The sequence below is a fragment of the Cygnus olor genome, chromosome 1 (genome assembly GCF_009769625.2).
Source record: "Cygnus olor isolate bCygOlo1 chromosome 1, bCygOlo1.pri.v2, whole genome shotgun sequence".
Taxonomy (NCBI): Eukaryota; Metazoa; Chordata; class Aves; order Anseriformes; family Anatidae; genus Cygnus; species Cygnus olor.
The window spans coordinates 23,921,589-23,942,119 of NC_049169.1; the positions used below are offsets into that span (position 1 = coordinate 23,921,589).

Below are 20,531 nucleotides of genomic sequence, written 5' to 3' on the forward strand. Positions count from 1 at the left end.
TCTTTTGTTGTACACTCTTCTTTTAAAGGAAGTGGTATTCATTTAAAATAATGCATGTTCTGATGTATTTGAAAAGGCACTACTGTGAATTAAAAAGGAATTCATAAAGTATGCATGTATGGGAGAGGAAGATTGCAATCTTTGTTTGAATGTTTAGTCAAAGGTTTTTACTCGACCCATTCTGCTTTGTTCACAGAGTGAGATAGCTATCTGCAAAGACGCACTGTAAATAACAGATGGCCCATAGCGTTTAGAGGGCAGCAGTTAATGTGACAAAATCTTTTGGGGCTCCTCTCCACAGACAGGTTATAAAGTGGTATTATAGCTTCTCTTCCAGACTGGAAGAAAAGTCCTTGCCTGTCTTTAAACCTGTTAAAATGGTTCCAGGCAATAGTTCCACATAATTACGGTTCTGGTAACTCCTGTTATGACTCTCATTTCTTGTATCCCAAAGTTATCCAAGGGCAGAGGGCACTTGTAGAATACCAAGTTGTGAGTGTTAAAAACAGATGGAACAGCACAGATACGAACAGAGTAGGAAGTAAAGAGTGAGACATGAACAACAGGATAAAGTTTTTGTCCAGTAAGATCATGTAGGTTTTACCATTTACATCAGTGGGAATTTTTTTTAGCAAAGCTGCCCTGGGAATAGGGGCGAGTGGCACTGCTGGCACTTTCCTTATATAGAAAGGCACTTTTTATAAAGAATGCCTTCTACCTATTAAAAGAATTCGTGAAAGCAAATGTATTTGCAGTGAAGTCTCATATGAGTTCCCCATCTCAGCCAAGTGAGCATAGATCTTCCCAAAGCCATCAGAAGAGCCTAAATATAACACTGCTATTTTTAAGTAGCCTTCTTTCATGCTTGTTAAAATCAACAGTGTGAAAACTGTTATCGTTACTAAGGAGTGTGGCCACTGAGCTGGCAAGTTGACGTTTTCTTGTGATTTTATCACAGGAAAGAGGTGAACTTATTTCAGTTTATTCTTCTGTAATCTATACATATATTTCTTTTATTTGTTAACAGCAATGCATACTACTATCTTAAGGCAGCATTAACACAGTTTTATATTAATTTACCTCATGTCAATGGTGCTTGTTTTCATCTGTGGACACCTGACCATGGGAACCAAGGTTAATACCACCCAATTAACCTCCATACTGCTAATTAAAAAGACAGACAATTATACATATTGAGGTCAACTACAGATTTAAGAAGGATGGGGGCTTGTGGGACAGAATGGTAAAGGTCTGTGTTCAGTTGACATCATCTCTTCCAAAGGTGATGAATTGTTAATGTACTGTTGTTCCAGATTTCTAGAAGAACTGAAACGATGTGGAATTTAAGACGACAGTTAATGGCCACTGAGGAAGAAGACAGCTTACCATATCCTCCTGTGAATGTGACCATTGGAAATAATACTTGCATCCTTTTCTATGCTGGTAATTTCAACCTCAAAGCCAACAACTCAGTTTTTATAGATTTGACAAATGCAACATTTGTAATCCCGAATGTGGACATTTCTTCCTCTAAGTGCTCAGACATCAACACAACGTGAGTAGAACAAGAAATTTCACATTTCACATATATGTGGTTCTGAAGGCTAATCAAATGAAACAATGAGAAGTTAATAATGGAGAAATCTTTCTTCTTCCAAAGCACCCAAAATAAAAAATATTGCATTTAATATTCTTGGATGAACATTGAGTCAAGATCACAAAGATTGTTCAGATGCAGCCTCTATTTTTACTATATTTTTTTCCTTGTACATTGCTTAGTTCCTTGTTTGTTTATATTTGGTCCAAACAGGTTTCTCTGTGCCTGATCTTACAGTCACAGAGATCTCTGCTGGCATTAATGAGATGATCGTTTCATTGTAAAATTCCCTTGAAGTGGAATATTGCCAGTTGGTAGGTGGTACTTCAGTTGGAAGTACATTAATGAAACATGATCTCTGTTTTCCTTTATTTTGAAACACCTGTTCTTGGGTAAAAAAAAAAAAAAAAGACTATAGAAATATTTTGTCATATTTTTCTGTGTACTTTTTGTACTGTGAGCCTTTGCTACATGACTTCTGTAATTGCCTATTGATTCAGAATATTCCCCCTGATTGAAATGTCACAATGATCTAATTAAAGCTGACTACTCTAACATTAAAAATCTTTTTCTTACTCTCAGACTGTCATTAAAATACACAAAGCCTGTGAATGGGATCAACAGCCTAGAGATAAGGTAACTTATGATTTATTCTTAAATAAATCTTTGTGATGTATAAAGCCCATTTGTAAACTAGGAAAATGAAAAAAGAGGAGGAGTTAGGTGAAAATGTTTTTAAAATCATTATTTTGTTTCTTTGTGGAGGAGTTATCATAGAGTAGAACAATTATAGTCTTTATATAGAGAAGAATAATAGTCTTTATATAGAGAATACATTAGCATGCTCAGGTAAAGTTCTGAAAAAGTAGTGCAGGCAAACAACCATACTGTAAGATTGTGTCATATGAAGCATCTTGTTTTGCTAATAGGATCAGAACTTGTCTGATTTCCTATTTCCTATATTCCATCCTATTTCCTTGTCTCAGGGAAATTGAACTATAATTTGTAAATAATTCTAGTAGCTGAAGTCTACTTGCATTGCCAGGGTCATGTTTAGTGTTGATGAGGATTACGAGTGTACTCTGTTGGAGTTAGCATGTGGCTAATGAGGGTTGCATAAACTGATAATTTTTCTGCTCTGTGGATGGTGATGAGACCAGGCTTCTTCTACCATAAGAACAGGGAAGGGAAAATATGGAAAAGGGAGACCTGGTATGTAGACTCAAAGGGAAAACTTGTTGCTGTTGCTCTCACTATTGTACTTCAGAGATGAGGATAAAAATTAACTTCTGTTCCTGCTGCTGAGGAAAGAACTGAGGTTTTTGGACCAGTAACTGTATGGCAGTCCTCACAGCAGTAGCAGCTGCTTTCTTAAGCTCTGGCAAAGATAACATGGCCTGCTCTTTTCATTTCGGTACCTCAGTTAATTGCTTAGTTACAGGGGAAGGATTTGGACCAGGTAGCTTGCATTGAACTGAATTTGCATATAACAAGGACCTGTCTTGAAGACAGCCAGTTAAGTGTTTGGAGTTGTGTTTAGAGTGAACAGAGACACTTGTAGTTACGATCAGAGGCCATGATAGGTAGTAAAACAATGAATATGCCTTGCTATTTAATGCCTTACCACTATCCTGCCCCTCCAAAAAGCATCTAGAGCTTCATGTGTGTAGACACAAAAAATGCCTAAACTGATAATTTTTTATGTGTGAAAAGTGCTTAGCAATAAAAACTGGGGTAGAGGAAGAAAGGGGTGTCGGGTTTTTGGCTTTCAGGGTGTCCATTGCTCAGATATTTGATGATCACTGGTGATTGCTTTTGCTGATCAAGTGATTGCTTTTGCATCACCTTTTTTCCTCTTTCTTTCACTTATTAAACTGTCTTCAACTCAAACCACAAGTTTCCTTGCTTTTGCTCTTCCTATTCTCTCCCCTGTCCCAATGGGAGCAGGGAGTGAGCAAGTGGGTGTATGGGTGCTTGGCTGCTGGCCAGCATCAACCCACAACACCTCAGAAGACTTCGTAAAGAAAACTTTCTGCTAAAGAGACGCCTGGTCATTTGTGTTATTTGGGCTTATCTCTTGCTTTAAGAGACAATCACGTCATTTTAGGTCTCTATTTGCTACCGTAATATGATATTGCATGGGGTATGTAATACATACTCAACAGAACCAGAGCAATCCATTGATCTTTTCGTGATTCAGGAGCACATTATTTACTTTGCTTATCCCACCGTGTCTGTTCTCAAGAACTTCTAAAACCCACAGAGATACATTACAACCTCTGGTTGCTCTCCTTCTGGTTCACTTCAATTACATTTCTTGTTCAAGATGACTTCTTAGTAAGAGCACATTCTGCCTCTGTGAAAAGGACACAAGGAGGGCAAAGAGGTGGGAAGGAACACAGGATAGAGCCATGACTGCATTTTTTTTCCCTGTAAAGGCCATCTACTTAGGTGTAGGGGAACATTCCCTGAAGAAATAAAGTGATGCCAGACAGGAGCACGTTCAAATAGCTCAATTTGATCCTCAGTAAAATAAACTCTAACCTCAGCAGCATGAGCTAGATACACAACTTGCCCTTAAATACCACGAGTCTACCACATTATGCCGAGCAGCTAGGCATATCCCATCTCCTACAAGCAACTGCAATAGCTGCCTCATCTTATGCAAACAGCTGCGTTTCCCTTTCCCTCCCTCCAGCAAGAGCAGTGGTCAACCTCCTGCACTTGCCATAGAGGGGTGAGCTGCTGGGGAGCGGTACTAGAGGGTTTCTGGCTGTGCGAGTTTTAGAAAAGTGAACTAATGCTGCAGCAGGGGTAGGAGCAGCAGGCAGTAGCTTTTGCTGGAAGAAAAAAAGCATCTCAGCTTTCTCAGCAGCTGATGACCTCCAGCTGTTCATGCATCTGTTTGTCATCTTCTCTGGGGCACGGTGCCAAACTGGATAGAAGTGCACAGCGTTAGCTGGACAGGACTTCCTTACTCTTTTCCCCACTTAAGCTTCTAAGTACTAGACTGTTGTTGTGTAGCATATACAGAATGGAATAGATCCAAGAACTGTGTTGTAAAGTCTTTTACCTAACAGTTGTGCTTCTTTTACAGTCTTTGGGACAGTAGTAATTCCAGAAAACTTCCTTTTCAGAAAGATATCTCCTTGTAATGAATAGCTGCATGAAATGGTAACAGGTGGTGGCATTTAGAGTTCATATGGTTATCTGGCACAAAGGGAGGCTGGCACTTGACCAAGAATAGTTTGTGCCACAATACTTACAAGTATGTAATGGCTGTGTGTAAATTTACTTACTGTATTGCCTCTAATAGTCAATATGAGCACATCATTTCCTGTAAAAGGCAAGAACTTTCAGTTCTACAAATAAAGTCTTCGTTATCTCTCCTCCCCTTGTCATTCATTTGCTTTGTCATGTTCTTTCTATTTACAATCTATTCACCTAGGAAAATATTTATTAACTTAAATGAAAAAAAAAGTATTGATTTTTGTTACTTGAATGTCTTTTTTGTAATGTAATGCATTACAGTTTTATCAGTTATCAGTTAAGGGTGTCCTTGTTGGAGACAATTTACTATCAGTTGTTTGGAAAAATGCTAAGGACAAAAGCCTGGGTTGGTAAACTAACCTTGTGCAACTAGTTCCCTAATTAAAATCTTAATTCTCATAAATTTGCAAGTAACAAAGTTTAAGCTTTAGTCTTTCTGCAATGCGAAGAGACAGTGTTCTTGCAAATGCCACTTTAGACTGTACTTATATACATAGCCTTATAAAACTTGTTTGTTCATACGGTAAGTTTCCAGGGAATTTCCTTGTCTTCTTATCTTCTTAGCAAAGGTACAGAACACACCCAACATCTGTGATTGGCACAAACATTTAAGTAAATTTCTGTGTATTTATAACTGTCCTTCTCTTTATGTTGAAAAAGTGCAGCTAGTGCCTATAGCTGAAAATTCTGTTCAGTTTGTGCTATATATCAGGAAAAGATTCCCTTCTTCTAGTGATTACTGTCTATGACAATATAGATTTTAATTTTGTAACATTATAATTTTAACAATAGAAAATCATTCCATAAATATGTATGAATGTATACTAGATGCAAATCAAAGGATATTTTCTTTTTTTCACTGATGTTTGCAGATGAATGTAGTGTGGAAAGAGATGTTTAAATTTAAGACATAAAGGAATGCCATAAGACAAAACATCTTCTTCTCACCTGAATGACACTTTGAGTTCTAGGATTTCTTCTGAGGATTTTGAAACTTTTCAGGATTATGGAGTTATATGAATCAAAAGCCACAGATTATTATTTTTTTTAAGGAAAAAAAAAAGTTCAATTAATGTAGTGATTTTGGTCTTTATTTCTAAGGAACATTATTTGTGTTTAGTTTACGCTCTATGTTGTGTGGATGATATGCTACTGAAAGTAATTGATTTAAACAAGCAACAGAGAATATTTTCTTCTCCATGTGTATATCATATGGAACGTACAATATTCTGTATTGTGCCACATTTATAGATTAACTATTTTTCAAACCTATAATAATTGAATCCAAATATTACCCAAAATTTTAAGATCCACAAATAGCAATACCCATTGTGGATAGACATATTGGAATATTTCATTTTGTAGCAAGTGTCACTTATTCCTAAAAAGATTCTTCTTCTAAATGCTTTGAGGTTATCAATAAGCAGAAAAAATCTTCAGCAAACAATAGATCAATGGGTACATAAACCAAATAGGACTAAAGTATTAAGCAACATACAATAAAGATAAAAGTTTATCATTTCCTTAAGGGATAACATGATTACCTAAAAGCAACTGGGTAAAAATGGTAAAGATGAAGACATAGTCCTGATATGTATAAACAAAGATGTACTTCTGGATGTTCTCAATTATTTCTAACTCAAAACATTTGGAAGATGTTCATACTGCAGTGGTAGTAACTTATGTTTAAATTCCATAATTATAAATTACTGTAAACTGACTGTTGTAAAATAAGAAAATATTCACTTGTGGCTAACCTGCTACAAATTAGGAAACTAGAGCTAACAACCCCTGCCCCTCATCTAGTGAAAGAAAAATCTGTCCTCCACTGTAAATTCAGACATTTGCAAAGGCAGATTGCTATTTAGGCATCTGAGCCAAGGAAGAATTGCAATGATAAATCAAAATGGTTATCAGGCCTGTACCTATCATAAAAGCAATCTTAAAAAAAAAAAAAATCCCATAAATTGTTTATTGAGAGCCACTGCAGGCCTGTTGACAGTCTCTCAAGTTCAGTTCCACTGATTATAAACTGTTGGTAACTGATGAAATACTGCATTGGTAGAGACCCTTGAAGAATGAAATCACTTTTGCTTGCTCCTTGCCTGCCACAGCTTGTGAGATGAAACTCCAAGAAGGAGTAGAAACATTCACAAAGGCTCTTCACTTATGAACAATCCTAATGACATGGGAGGCCAAGATACCAACTGTGATGTATGCAGCTACTGATTATGGACCTTTATTTGCAAGCAGTGCTTTATCAAATGAAGGTTAATTTTTTCTTTCTGTCATTTGGACTGTTTTTTTTTTCTCTGTTGTCTTTCTAGGTTTATAATGACCAACAAGTTCTATGGAGGCTCAGCTAGAAATTGGTCCACTTTGGATTCAGTTGAGATTGTACAAGATGAAGAAAAAATTGCTAGGTTTAATGTTTCTGTCATCTCTGCTCCTGCAGAGTATTCATTTCATTGTCAGCTGGTGGGAACAAGCAGTCTCTATCCTGCAAGGCTGATTCCATCCAACAATGAAGCAAGAAACTGGGATGTTTTCATTTCCAGGTTCCAAGTGAGTACACATTGCCATTTCAGAGGTAATTCCAAGAACTATTACTTGCTATTGTAGGTGCTGAACGACACACATTCATAATGCCCTTACTTTCAATTCAGCCTGAGGAAAAAAAGTAAAAGAAAAGCTGTTCCCCATAGGTGAGCTATTTAATAAAGGGGTAAAAGAGATGGCAGTTGCTGAACAATAAGAACATGGAAGCACAGCTGTGAAAAACAAAAAAATTCTCAAGTTGTCTGCAGAGAAGAAAAGCCAATAAAACCAAATGTGCTTAATCAGGCAAAGAATGACTAAATCTCCATGCCTGTTTAATGAATTGGGCTGCTATTGGAAACATGGGCCTCTTAAGTGAGTGGCTTTATGCTGCTTACTTTGTTTTTATTTGATTTCTTTGCACTTTATTTACCTAGGAAAGTACAGCTTAGTGTGGTTACAGCTTTCAATGACATAGACTGTCTGAACTCCTACAGACAGAAACAAAGCCCAGTACAATTAGATTTAATGGAAGGTTTGCCATGAGCTTCAATCAGAAGCAATATTAGGTCCTGCATGGCCCAGAAGGAAAGCAGTTTGCTTCTTTTTCTTTTTTTTTTTTACTGTTTTTTTTTTTTTTTTTTTAATAAGATATAGATTTTCTGTATATTTAGTGCAGTAGTGCAGTCTACATATGTGAGGTGTAGACAATTGCATCTTTATTATTTTGGGCACAGATCTTCACTTAGGACAAGCACATCAACATTTATATTTTGAAACAATATTACATTAAGGGATCTGTTTGATTAAAGAGAGCATGAAAATGATAGGAATAATTCCAAAGTGGACTCTTTATTTGTTAGAGATGCACTAATCTCATGATAACTGGATACAAATGCTAATATAGTCATATTTACGATTTCGGTAGCACACAATCTCAATGATCTGAATCCATATTTGATATTTCTGCTTAAACATTGGCAGTCTTGAAGGAACAGCATTGGTGGTGAGATTTAATTTCTCCCTACTACCCATAGCTACTTCCATTGCAGATTCAGATTCTAAAAGATGGAATGCAAAAATGAAGAATTGAAATAACAGCAAATTTAATATTTTTTTTTCATTATTCAGTCACATAAAAATGCTAGACCTAAGTATCTCTGGCAGCCTTCCTTCCAAATCATTAGCTTCTATCTTCCCCTTTGCAGAAATCCACAGATTCTAAGTCCCACGGTTTTTCAGAAGCAATATAGTAGTACATACCGATATTGTGAAGTTTCCTTCTGATGGTATTGTTTATGGAAAGGCTTGAAAATACCTGAGTCTGTGCAACTGAACTTTGCTTAGTCAAATCTTTGAAGCTAAGCTATGAAAATACACGGGCTAAGAAAATATAAAAGGTCCACTTACAACAACCTACCTTTCCCTAGAATTCCTATGTACCTTGATACTGTTGTCATCTCAAAGCCTAGGGAGAAGTCTTGGTCTATCTTTAGCAGCCATCCTTCCACTAGTGTCTTGATTAAAAGTAGAAGTAGTAGGTTGCCCACCTTCCTTACTGATTTGGACCATTAGCTCCTTCCACTGTTCAGACAACAGAACTTTCCTTTGGGGTAAGGCCTTTTTCTCTGATCAAGTCCTAAGTATGAAAAACAGCCTGCAAAGGCTTGTTCAGATCATTTCCATTGCATGAGACTCAGTAAAACCAGAAAGTCTCCATTTTGGGCCACTTTCTAAGTAAATTCTATCTGAACTAGATCATACCTTTCCAACTGTCTTCCACTTATATGTAATAAAGTCTAACTGATCTCAGTATCGGTCTTTGACCAAGAATGAGGTTAGGTAATTCCCAAGCTATGTTGCAAGATGAAAAAAAAAAGCACATGGGATGTGCTTAGTGATTGAAACCAGCACGAGATCTGGTTGCTGACACTGGGAAACATGATTTTCATGTCAGTGTTATGCAATGAATCAGAGACCGGGATCCAGTGCCAATCTAGCTCATACAATTGCAGTTTACGACCTTGGGTCATCAAAACAGTATCACTGTATTAGAAGGTCACGGCACCCACACAGTGAAGCCTTGCATTGCCTGTTCCAGGACCATGTTGAAATGAGCAGCCATTTGCTTTAGTTTTGGAGCTAGCTTGGTCACTACCATGTAAGAACCTCTGTAGGATGATATCTAGACAAAGCCATTACACAGTGTCACCACTCTTAGGTGTAAAGGGTACCAATGCAGTATTTTTTTGTCACAGGAATGGTAATTCTACATGATCCTTTTGAGGATCTCAAAAGTTTTTGAGTTTTCTATGAAATTAAAGAGGAGGCTGCCATCAAGCACAGTTTTTCTTTAGTATGCATCATACTGATTTAGAAGCCACTTTGCTTTTAACAAAAACTACCAAAACTTTAAAGCTAATAATTTTAGGATTCTTTGTGGCTAAAGTATTCCTACCTTCAAAAATTAGATGTGCATTGTACTCTTAAGAGCAATGAAAACAACAGATTTACTTGAAGGCTTTGTCAAAGGTCAAATGATGAGGAAACAATTCAAACAAAATCATTTTAAAAAGGAACAGTAAATGTAGACTAGTACAACCAAGACAAATGATGCTGGTTCAAACCCTGTATCCTGTATTTTGCATTCACAAAAATTAGAGAAGAACATTAAAGTATTTTTAACTTTTTCATAAGTAGTAGTCACATTTTTACCTCCCAGCTGGGATGTAACACTCCCACAGAAATGATTAAGCTTCAGAAAAACAATAAAAGAATCCTGCATATACTTCATCTCCTTCCTAAAAGTAGGCATTGCATTTTAAGAATGTACAGTTAAAGCTTTCACCCTCAGAGGTTCAATAAGCATAATCCTTCTTCAAAAACAAACAAACAAAACAATCACCAATAAGTTCAACATAATACAATTCAGTATTTCTGTTTCTAAATCAGAAGTTATAAAGCTTTGCTAAAGCAAGTACAGCTATTAAGTGCTTCAGAGATTTCCCGTAAGTGTGGTAACAAGAGTGCATTGTTTTTCAGGATTTTAGTCCTTACTTATCTTAAATTACATAAATCATCACCTGTTTTCTGTTTTTATTGTAAATATGTCTTTCAGACTATATTTCATGACAAAGCAGTGGCTTAACAAGAAAAGGCTTTGGTAATCACTGTATTCTTGAAAACTGTGCAAACAGTTATCCAGCCCAACGGCTTACTTTCAGTAATCCTGCTTTAATCAGAACTCTGACTGCCTGTAGTGAAAGCATTCAAGATTTGCAAGTTAGCTACCATGATCTGACTTGGAAAGATTCTTCGAGAGGCCCGGAAAATCTTTTAGTGCTAAAATTATCTTCGCCTCCACAGTGCCTAAATGGGCCTTGCTTCTGCATATGATAATAGCTTTATTAATCAGCATTCTGTAAGGTATAGTCGTTGCTTTTACCACATGTAATGTACACCTTAACTTTAGCTGCCTGAGCCACAAATGACCTCAAGCCCAGACATCTCACTGATGTAGCATTGTATGCAAGCCACAGACTAATTTCTTTAGTATGTGCAGCAACACCTTCCCTAGGAAGTACAAACTCAGTTATTGCCACAAAGCTTTCACATTAGTTTATTTGAAAGCATAGAGTAATCATGGAACACAGAAAAGTAAAAATCCACAATCTTCTTTTCCTTCATTTTCTTCCACCTGTCAGTTTCCCTTACTTTCAAAGGAATCGGTGCTTATGTCATTATCTCCTTGTGTGTAGAGGGAGGATTGTCTCCCCTTTCTTCATAGTTTCCTAATCCTTTGACTGGTTTTAGCAAAAATTTTAGAATGGTATCAGTCTCAAAGGCATTCAGTTTATTGATTATTTTTGCAAAATGGATGGCTAAGCAGAGAATGGATCCTCGAATCCGTTGATTTTTTCAGGAAAATTATACGGCATGAGCACAACCAGTAGCAGACTGAGAAACTAATCAGAGATGAAATACTGCAAGATTCCCTAACCACAAGAAAAACTTAGGTTGCACATGTGAATACACAACACAGAATCCACACCTCAATGAAGTAAGCTGCCTCCCCTCTTTTGCATCTCTGATGTCTAAGAAGGTGGGGAAAAAAAACCTTCCCAACAGTTTTCTTCTTGAATTTTTACTAAAACTCAGCTTAAAAAGTCATCTATCATTAGATGCATTTTAAAGTAGGCTTTAGAAGTTCTGCTTGTCAAGGAGCTATTACCTAAAAACAACGGGGTATTTCAACACATCTCCTTTTATTTGGGGAGCTTTAGTTCACATGCCTTTGAGTGCTTTGAGTGTCCCGATTCTAAAGTGGTCATCAAGCTATACTGATCACATATCTTGTTTGGAAATCTACTTTTAAAAGTAACACACATTTCTGAAGTGGGAACACAACCTCCCTCTTGCCAAATATAAATCTTCCACATCTTAAATTTTCTGGGTGGAAAGGGGACCTGAAAAATTGTTAGCAAAGGATTTAGTTCTCACTCTTTTTAAATGGGCTGTGAGTGTGTTTTTTGTAATGCCCACATAACATCCTGGAAGTTGGGTCTGTGCTCTATATTTAATTGCACTCATCTACCTTTCTTCATTCTCAGCTTCAAGGATTCAACGTGGAAAACAACCAGTTCTCTTACGCCAGTGACTGTACAGGTTTCTTCTCTCCTGGAATCTGGATGGGCTTGGTGACATCTACAATTTTACTGTGGATCCTGGCCTATGGAGTCCACATGATCATGCAGCTCACAGCAAACAGCAGATTTGATGATCCCAAAGGTCCAGCTCTGTCAGTTCCACAGACAGAATAGCCATGGATTGATTTAGTGCTGCTTCAGATTCTCCTGGGCTGATATTTATGATTTTTATAACCCTTCTACTTTACAGTATATGTATCCTAAAAAGATATCATCGCAGAATGGGATAATTAAACTACATATTAAAAGTACCCTTATGTTTGGCAATAGAAATAATTCTGCTTGTTATTACTGTGATTTTTTATTAACTGTGTTAAGGTCTGACGTGAGGTTGTCAAGGTTATTACTCTCTCTGGCTATTAGAAAGACCAGTACAAGCTGCCTTCAGATTATATATTTTTGGCAAAGAAAGATTATCACAACAGAGAAAAACGGGAAGGATTTATAAATAACTTATTCAATAAGAAATTAAACTTATTATCATACTAAGTATGATTAAATGTGCAATGCAGAGAATATCTTAACAGAGATAAGGTAATTTTCTTAGCATTCTTCTTTTTTTCTGGGTATATTTGGAGTAGTTTTGAAGTTTGTACAGAAAAGGAGAAAAAAAGCTATAAAGTCACTAGAAGCACTGTGCTAAGGTACTGTTTAAGTCTGAGCATGTTTATGGTCATCTCACTGATTCCAGAAGTCTGAAAACACTCAGTTTGATGAATTCTTTTGCATATAATAAAGATACTAGAGCCTCTCACTGGGAAATCTGACTGTGGAGTGAATTGCTAAATGTTATAAGAAACTAAGTGGTAAAATGATGAAAGAAAGGTAAAATATATTTTTATTCTTTTGTTTGTAATGTTTTGTTAAAATTGCATGTTCTATTAGTAGTTAAGGAACAAAAAGAGCATTTTGACAAGGTTACATTTGTCACGAGAAAAATTCTAACTTTTTTGGTCTTAATCCATGTCATAGGACAATGATAAAGAGGAAAGAAGGTTAGAATCAATTATTTAACTAAACCAATAATAGTTTCTACCCATCGTTCCTGGATGCCACATTTTTGGTATGAAGTCAAAGAGGTAAATGAAATACTATGTGAAGCTATTCCTTCTGTATCATTCAACCCTGACCTGGAAAATAGAAAGGATGCTGGCATGTAACTACAAGAGCGACTCCACTGGTACAGTATTTTTCCCAGATGTTTTTCAAAACCTTGAAGAATGCTGGCATTTGATCTATACAAAAATGCAGTGTTAGAAAGGCACTTGTTCTCCACAAAAATTAGTTGCCAGGAAGAGACAACTGGACATACTTTATTAGTTCCCTCTTTAAAGCAGGTCACACAAATGAGGCCTCATTGAAAATTTACATAATAGTCATGTAACTGGTAGCTACAAGAGATGAAGGACATTACAAGGGGCTTGGTTTGTAGAAGACAGCTTCTACATGATTTTTATCTAGATTCAACAAAATTTGGAATAGATTTTGTTCAACAGTGATGATATATGAGAACTGAGGAACAGAAGGCCACCTAGCTCAGGATCCTGTCTCCAGCAGTGGTATGAGTACGGTGAGTATTAGTACTTCCTGCATGTGTTCTCCTGATCTCAACCATTTAAGCTTGGGGACTTCCTCAGCAAGAGCTGGTGTCTGTATTTAATAATTCTAGGTATATTTATATTCCGTGACTTTGTCCAGCCTCCCCTTGAGCCCATGGACGCTCCTAAAGCTCACAGTATGCTTACTGTAGTGTGTCACTGAGCATATGTGTACCCTCCCTTGCTTGCCTAGGCTGGGAGTAGGGGAGGAGGAAAGAGTCTCACATAGGCTGTGCCATAGTGAAAATGTAGGCCTCTTTCAGAAGAGATCAAGTAGGAAATGGGGATGTTCAGCCTGGACAAGAGAAGGCTCTGGGGAGACCTCATTGCAACCTTTCAATACTTAAAGGGGTCTTAAAAAAAGTATGGAGAGGGACTCTTTACTTGAGTAGATAATGATAGACAAGGGGGAATAGTCTTAAACTAAAAGAGGGTAGATTTAGATTAGACGTTAGGAAGAAATTCTTTACTCAAAGGGTGGCGAGTTACTGGAACAGGCTGCCCAGAGAAGTTGCGAATGCCCCATCCCTGGAAGTGTTCAAGGCCAGGTTGGATGGGTCCTTGGCCAACCTGATCTAGTAGGAGGTGTCCCTGCCCATGTCAGGGGGGTTGGAACTAGATGGTCCTTAAGGTCCCTTCCAACCCAAACCTTTCTATGATTCTGTGGTGATTCTAAGAGAGGTTAGAAGATGGGTTTGTTGGTTTAGCTTCGGTAAAGCTGAAGTCCTCAGAGAAAGGGCCTGTCTGCTGTGTTTGATATGACACTTTCCAGGGTAAAGGTGAAGGTGTTTCTTGTGGGGAGGAGCTTTTAATTTCTAGCTTCTCTTGTGACAATGACACCAGGAACTAGGGCAGTTCCAAGACTGGAACTGAATACCAGTGAGCTGGGGCAAGCCATTTGTTGTAGCCCTGGATGTGTGGGGTTACTATCGTGAAGTCCAAGCTGGCAAAGCACAGGAAAGAAAGGGGATTATCAGCAGCCCTCACCATCCTGGAGGCCAGGTGGCCTGGAGGGGAAAATGAGGGTCCCTCTTAGCAGAGGATGGGTTGCTCTCTGTCTCCGTGTGGTGGATTGACTTTGGCCAGCTGGCAGATGCCCACCAAGCTGCTCTGTGCGGTTCTCACAGCGGCCACCCGTGCAGCGTCCCACTGCCAGCCCTTGGAGGAGGACACCCAGCACACCACGCCAGAGGGCTGTGTGCACCACCAGAGCCCCCATGTCATCTTGAACCCCTGCAGCTGTACGTTGCGCTGCCCTGCAGCCAGGGACAAACACAAGACTACTGATTTCAGCAGGGCTGGGCCCCAAGAAATCCTAACAGGATTTTGCACCTGCCTGCGTCTGTTTGCCTTGTTAATAAAGTTAGAAACATGTCAGGGGCTCCCAGTTCTGTGTACTTCTGTTTTCACAATCCAGCTTAATCATAGATGCACTTGTTAAAACATGCCTGCCTAGGGAACAGTTCCAGCAAGAACATTAGCTCTGCCTGAAAGGTGTGAGCCTTTAGGACTTCCCCTAGAGCTCACTGAAGTTATCAGAAGTATTTCCACTGACTTCCATGAGTGCCAGCGCATTTTTCTAAAAAGTACAAAATAATAGAGGGGATGATTGGAAAGAGCACAGATAAAAAATAATAATAATAATTTTTTTTTTCCTTTCTAATATATAAATAAATGAAATTTTATTGATAGTTTCTGATACTTTTTTCCCTCAAAAAAACAAAACAAAACAACCCTACAGCACAACTTGAAAATCAATATAACCTTAGAAAATTCAAGAAGGTTAAAACCAGAGAAAAACCAAGCCCAAAAGTCCTGAAGCCATAAGTTACTTAAGGCATTTCATCTCAGAACTCAGCAGTTATCACTTGGAGGGGAGAGCAAAGATGGAGCTACAATCTGAGTCTTCTGACTCCTGCTTCTGCTACTGGTACAGGCTCACTTTGTGTGCTGATGTACTGGTTTCTCTGCTTACAAAATGACCTTCCACAAACCATGTGGAAACCCATAAATGACTTATAATGAAACTGAATATAGTAGAAATAGTCCCAAAGTAGTATTTTTATGTAGGCAGTAAAGGAAGATAAGTCATTCCATCTGTCAAGGGAAGACTCAATGAAGTAATTGGTACCTCCTTTCCTTCTGGGTGCCTGGTAAATAATTAATATGCAAATCTATATCAGCTGAATTAGGCAGTGTCCAGGCATTAGAGGGCTCCATAACCCTTTCAACATAGGCTATGGTCAAGCAGGGGAACCTAGAGATACTGAATAAAAGGAATGACCATGAGAAAGCTAACTCCTAGGATAATCAAAGATATGAAAGGCAGCCTGGATATTGGGTATTGGTCACTGCTGGCAAAAAGCTAGCAGTAGTCTCAGCAGGTGGTGATGATTGTGGGGACAAATGGATAATCTTCTTCTTACATTTCTTATATAATCTTCTCCTTACATTGAACAAGAGGAGCAAACGATGCACACTTACACAATGGGGGCAGGGAGTCCTTTTCCTGCAGGCTGTATTTTTCTGTTGCATCCTGTGGTGGGTTGACTTTGGCCAAATGTTAGATGTCAACCCAGCTGCTCCCTCACTGCCCCTCCTCTACAGGACAGAGGAGAAAATAAGATGGAAAAGAAAAAACTCATGGGTCAAGGTGAGGATACGGAGACCACTTAACCAGTCACTGTCACAAGCCAAAAAAATAGAAAGACTTGGGGAAAATTAATTTAATTTGTTTCCAGTTGAAATAGGTGGGATAGTGAGAAACAAATATAAAACACCTTCAGTCTGCTCAAACACAAAAATCCTGTGGTGTCTAATAATCTTTCAATAAAGGAACCCAATCTTCTTCTGTTTGCTAATAAAGGTTATTCTCTCAGATTAGTATATTCTCTATCAAAATTTATCAATGCAAAATCAAGGAGAAAAGAGCTGCTTCTTCAGACCTCTATTTCTAGAAGCTTAAAAAAAATATTGAATTGCAGTGAAGGAAAAGAAAAAAAAAAAAAAAGGAAAGAAAGAAACAAGATCTTGCCAAGGGGTGGTTCCCTAAGTAACTAGTCTCTCACTTCCACAATGTGGGTCAGCATCTTAGTCTTCCTACCTGTGTGGGTGGAAAGGAGACCTTCCTACAGTGCCTGAGATCCAAGAGCAGATCATCTGCCACTGATGTACCACAAATGAAGAGGTTTCTTGTTCTTCACCACAACTTTTAGTACGCCTTCTGTTTGAACAGATTCCTTGCTCTAGATTGGCTGGATTTCTCTATATCCCTGGACCTGGTATGTTCTTGAATTATTATAACTGAACTTAAGTTTTGACTCTTATATTTTATTACTACCATGATAGAAAATGATTTACTGAATGATCGTATCTTCTCTGTTTTTCAAATGGCAATGTGCACGTCCAGTAGAAGACTGTGAAATCCATTTCCAGTCTGGTTTAATACTCCTTTAAGTAGTTGTGTAGAAGTCAAATAGGATGGGGTACAGTGACCATGGTATCATATGCAACTTTCTTTAGTTAATGAAAACTATGCAATAATAATGTTTGGAGCATAATAAATAAATAAATAATAATAATAATAATAAAATGTTTTCATAAAAGTACTTTTGGAGGATAGGTAAGTTCAGGACTTTCTGATGTAATGTTAGAATTTTAATTTTATGTATCCTTTTTATCCTGGATAAATATGGATACATATGGATAGCAGAGTGATCAATTCACCTATTTTACAAATATCTTTCACTGAAGCATACTGGCATGATTTAAGACATTACTCTCTCAATCTACCCTGCCTTCTATTCATGTGTACCTGTGGCTCAGCTGTTCATTCAGTTCACACTGCTGTGCTCTCGTTTTTCACCAAGGAGGTAATACATCAGATTTTGCACTAGAGTAGCTGAGATGCAGGTGCTTGTCTATGTCTGTCATTCCCGTTTCTGAGTAATAAAAGTCTGGCAGGGGAGCAAAGCACATAGCTGCAAACATTGATGTCTTAACACATTACAGTGATATTGATGAAGGATTTTTTTCATAGCTGTCAGAAGAAGAAACCAAAGCATGCAGGCAGACAGGTGACATAGCAGGGTTCAAGACCACACTGCTGACAGCCTGAGAGGCAGGACCAGGTCCATTTTGGGTGCTGTTTTTGTCTGCGCATGCCTGAATGCAGTTCAGCTAGCAACGCGAGAGCAATCTCAAGAGTGCTCTGTTTCATATCCTGCTACACAGACCCTAAAGGCTGACCACCGGCAGTACCTAGAGGGCACCATGATCCAGGTGTGGCCTTCTTCTCCCACTCTGTATCTTCAGATTGCAGTTGAACAGAGGTGTCCCAGGCCTCAGATGGTCTCAACCCTTATGTTTAAAAAAAAGAGGAAAAGGAAATGCGGAAGAGAAGGGGCAATATGGGCTATCCTGTTTTGCTCAGACTGAGCAGCTCCCAGAGTCCTACACCCCACTGGACAAGCAAGGATGGCAACAAAGGGTCCTGCCACTACACATGAGGGTGCGCACACCTGCGTGGTGCTGGGATGTCTCAGAAAGCTCCCCAAATCTTCCGCGTTCGCTCCCAGAGCCGCTGCTGGGGGCTGTCTGCAAATTGAGGCAGGAACCCTGGCTTTGGCAGCCCTCCAGAAACTGAGGTGGCTGCAAGAGAGTGGGAGGAGGGAGCCCTGCACAGGCTATACCCATTTGTCTTACCATGTGCATGAAGCAGCAGAAGCAGACCCCAGAGTATTTGAAACAGGCATTTGAATTTTGAATGGAAAAGTCTGAGGCTTCGTCTATCTTTTTTAGAGCTAGCTTGTGTTACAGTTACAAAACAGATGGCCAGCTTTTGCTTGTACAGCTTTTGTGGGTGTGTACTTACGCGGCCAGAGTGGAATGGTTGCATCATATTTCATCGATTTTGGTTTTCACAGACGTTTTAGGGGATGTACCGGTTCGGCTGGTTTTGCAGCCAAAAGGTGGACCTTCATGGTTTACTACTACCAACTTGTGTGGCCTAGTAATGATGCTTAGGTACCCAAGTGGAGAGAAATTAGTGCGAGTTTTGTTTTGGTTTGCCTTAAGTAGCACAAGAATTATTTATTGAATGAGTAAGGGAAATGAGAGTTTGTTCATGTTCTGACATAATTTGAACCCATTTCTCCTATAATTGCTTTTATAGCACTCTTTGAAGTTCAAGGGGGCAGAAAGGGATTAGTGGTCATAGATTGTTGGGTCAAGCACGCTTCTGGTGACAAATGAATGAGTTAAAGATTAACAGATAGTTTTCTCAATTGTATTATTTGAAACACTTTCTGTGGTAAAACTGGTGTTTAAGAATTGAATGAGATAAAGGATTTTGCATAATGAATGACTACCTTCTAGTTACTTTTACCACCTTTCCTTATCAGAAAGGTGAAGGACCCTTCAGTGGGGTCATTCTCTTCATCTGGAATAGCCAAAGGTTTCTCTTCCAAGATTCAGTAAGATTGCATGTTACTCATTAAATAAAATCTGCATCTTGTCTAATCAGCAGTGTGTGTGTCTGCTGCAAATCCAGGACTGGATTCACCTGCCAGGCAAAGTGACTCATTCTAAAAGCTGTTTATGGTGAGGCTGTTGCTGTACATGCAAATTACACAGCAATCAAAATTGTAGCTCGTGTTCCTCTTCTTTGATATTTTAATATATTGGGCCTCCTGTCTCAAAGTGTCAGCACAGACCTTCAAGTGCAATACAATCTGTGCTCCAATGTTTTATACCCTTTTAATGAAAAGAAGACTGACGTGCACTTGCAGCAGAGGAAATGATATCTGTTTTTAGTGTTCTAAGTACAATCATTTCATTATTGTCATTAATTATTATTCTTTTAGTGTATTTGGAAGGATGATCTTTTCCCTTTAAACACTAAGTCCAACGTTAAACAATCACTTATTAGATACTTCTAACGCCGTTAAGGAACATAGTGACCTTGCTTTACTGGTGGTGCTATGGTGGTAGTCATTTCATACCCAATACTAATACATGCTTCTCATACAGAAAAAGGTCTCCAAATCAAAATGTACTGGTGGAAATTGCTTCATCTGTAAGGAAAGACTGCAGCTTTTGGCAGAACATAACCTCTATTTACTGCTGAACTACAGCATTGTGTGAAATTGCCTATTAAGTGGAGAACACAGCTGGTATTTGGGATGACACTGGCTGTATCAGCCATACAGTCTGGCCAAGCCACTAAGATTAGCAGTTTTACTCCCGCTCCTGAAGGGCTAATCTGAAGCCTCTTCAGATTTATGTCTGCCTGCTCTGCAGTGTGGCATTGCCACCACCTCCTAGAGATGCTGCTGCTTCAGTGCCGCTCACCTGGTATGGTGAGCTCATTGACTGAGCCTGGCCTCCCTTAGCTTGTTCAATCCTAGCCAAAGTGGTTGGGACTGGAGATCATGTGTCACTGCCCAATATTTCTAAATTTCAATTATTGTAAGCTCATCAAAAACACAAGCAACCCAGAATTTACATCTGCTCAAAAACAATTTAGTCAAAAGTATCAATAGTCAAGGGCCAAGCCTTAAGCCTCCTTTTGATGAAAAGTTGCTCACAACTATATAAATTCAAACTGACTTAGAAAACAGAGGAATGTAGGAAAAAAAAAAAATCCTTGTATGCAGGAGCTTTAGAAAGAGATTGGGAGACCTGCACAGGATACAGGAATGAATGTTTTTTGTATAAATCTATGAAATACTGCAAAAGTTTAGAGAAGAAACCTGTAAAGAAAAAGAAGAAATTCCTGTCTCTTTCCCAGCTTCCTTCCTCTGGGGAATAATACATAAATAA

At 38.4% G+C, this 20,531-nt stretch overlaps 1 protein-coding gene across 1 annotated transcript in view; it reads left to right on the forward strand.

Annotated features, from left to right (window-relative positions):
• ATP6AP1 (ATPase H+ transporting accessory protein 1) overlaps positions 1-12,873 on the forward strand; it is a 56,663-nt gene extending 43,790 nt beyond the window's left edge. The window contains exons 7-10 of the mRNA XM_040549793.1: positions 1,314-1,555; positions 2,180-2,233; positions 7,195-7,432; positions 12,016-12,873. Of these exons, the coding sequence (XP_040405727.1) occupies positions 1,314-1,555; positions 2,180-2,233; positions 7,195-7,432; positions 12,016-12,225 (744 nt within the window). The 3' untranslated portion in view covers positions 12,226-12,873. The remainder of the gene's footprint in view (positions 1-1,313; positions 1,556-2,179; positions 2,234-7,194; positions 7,433-12,015) is intronic.
• Positions 12,874-20,531: the final 7,658 nt, after the last annotated feature.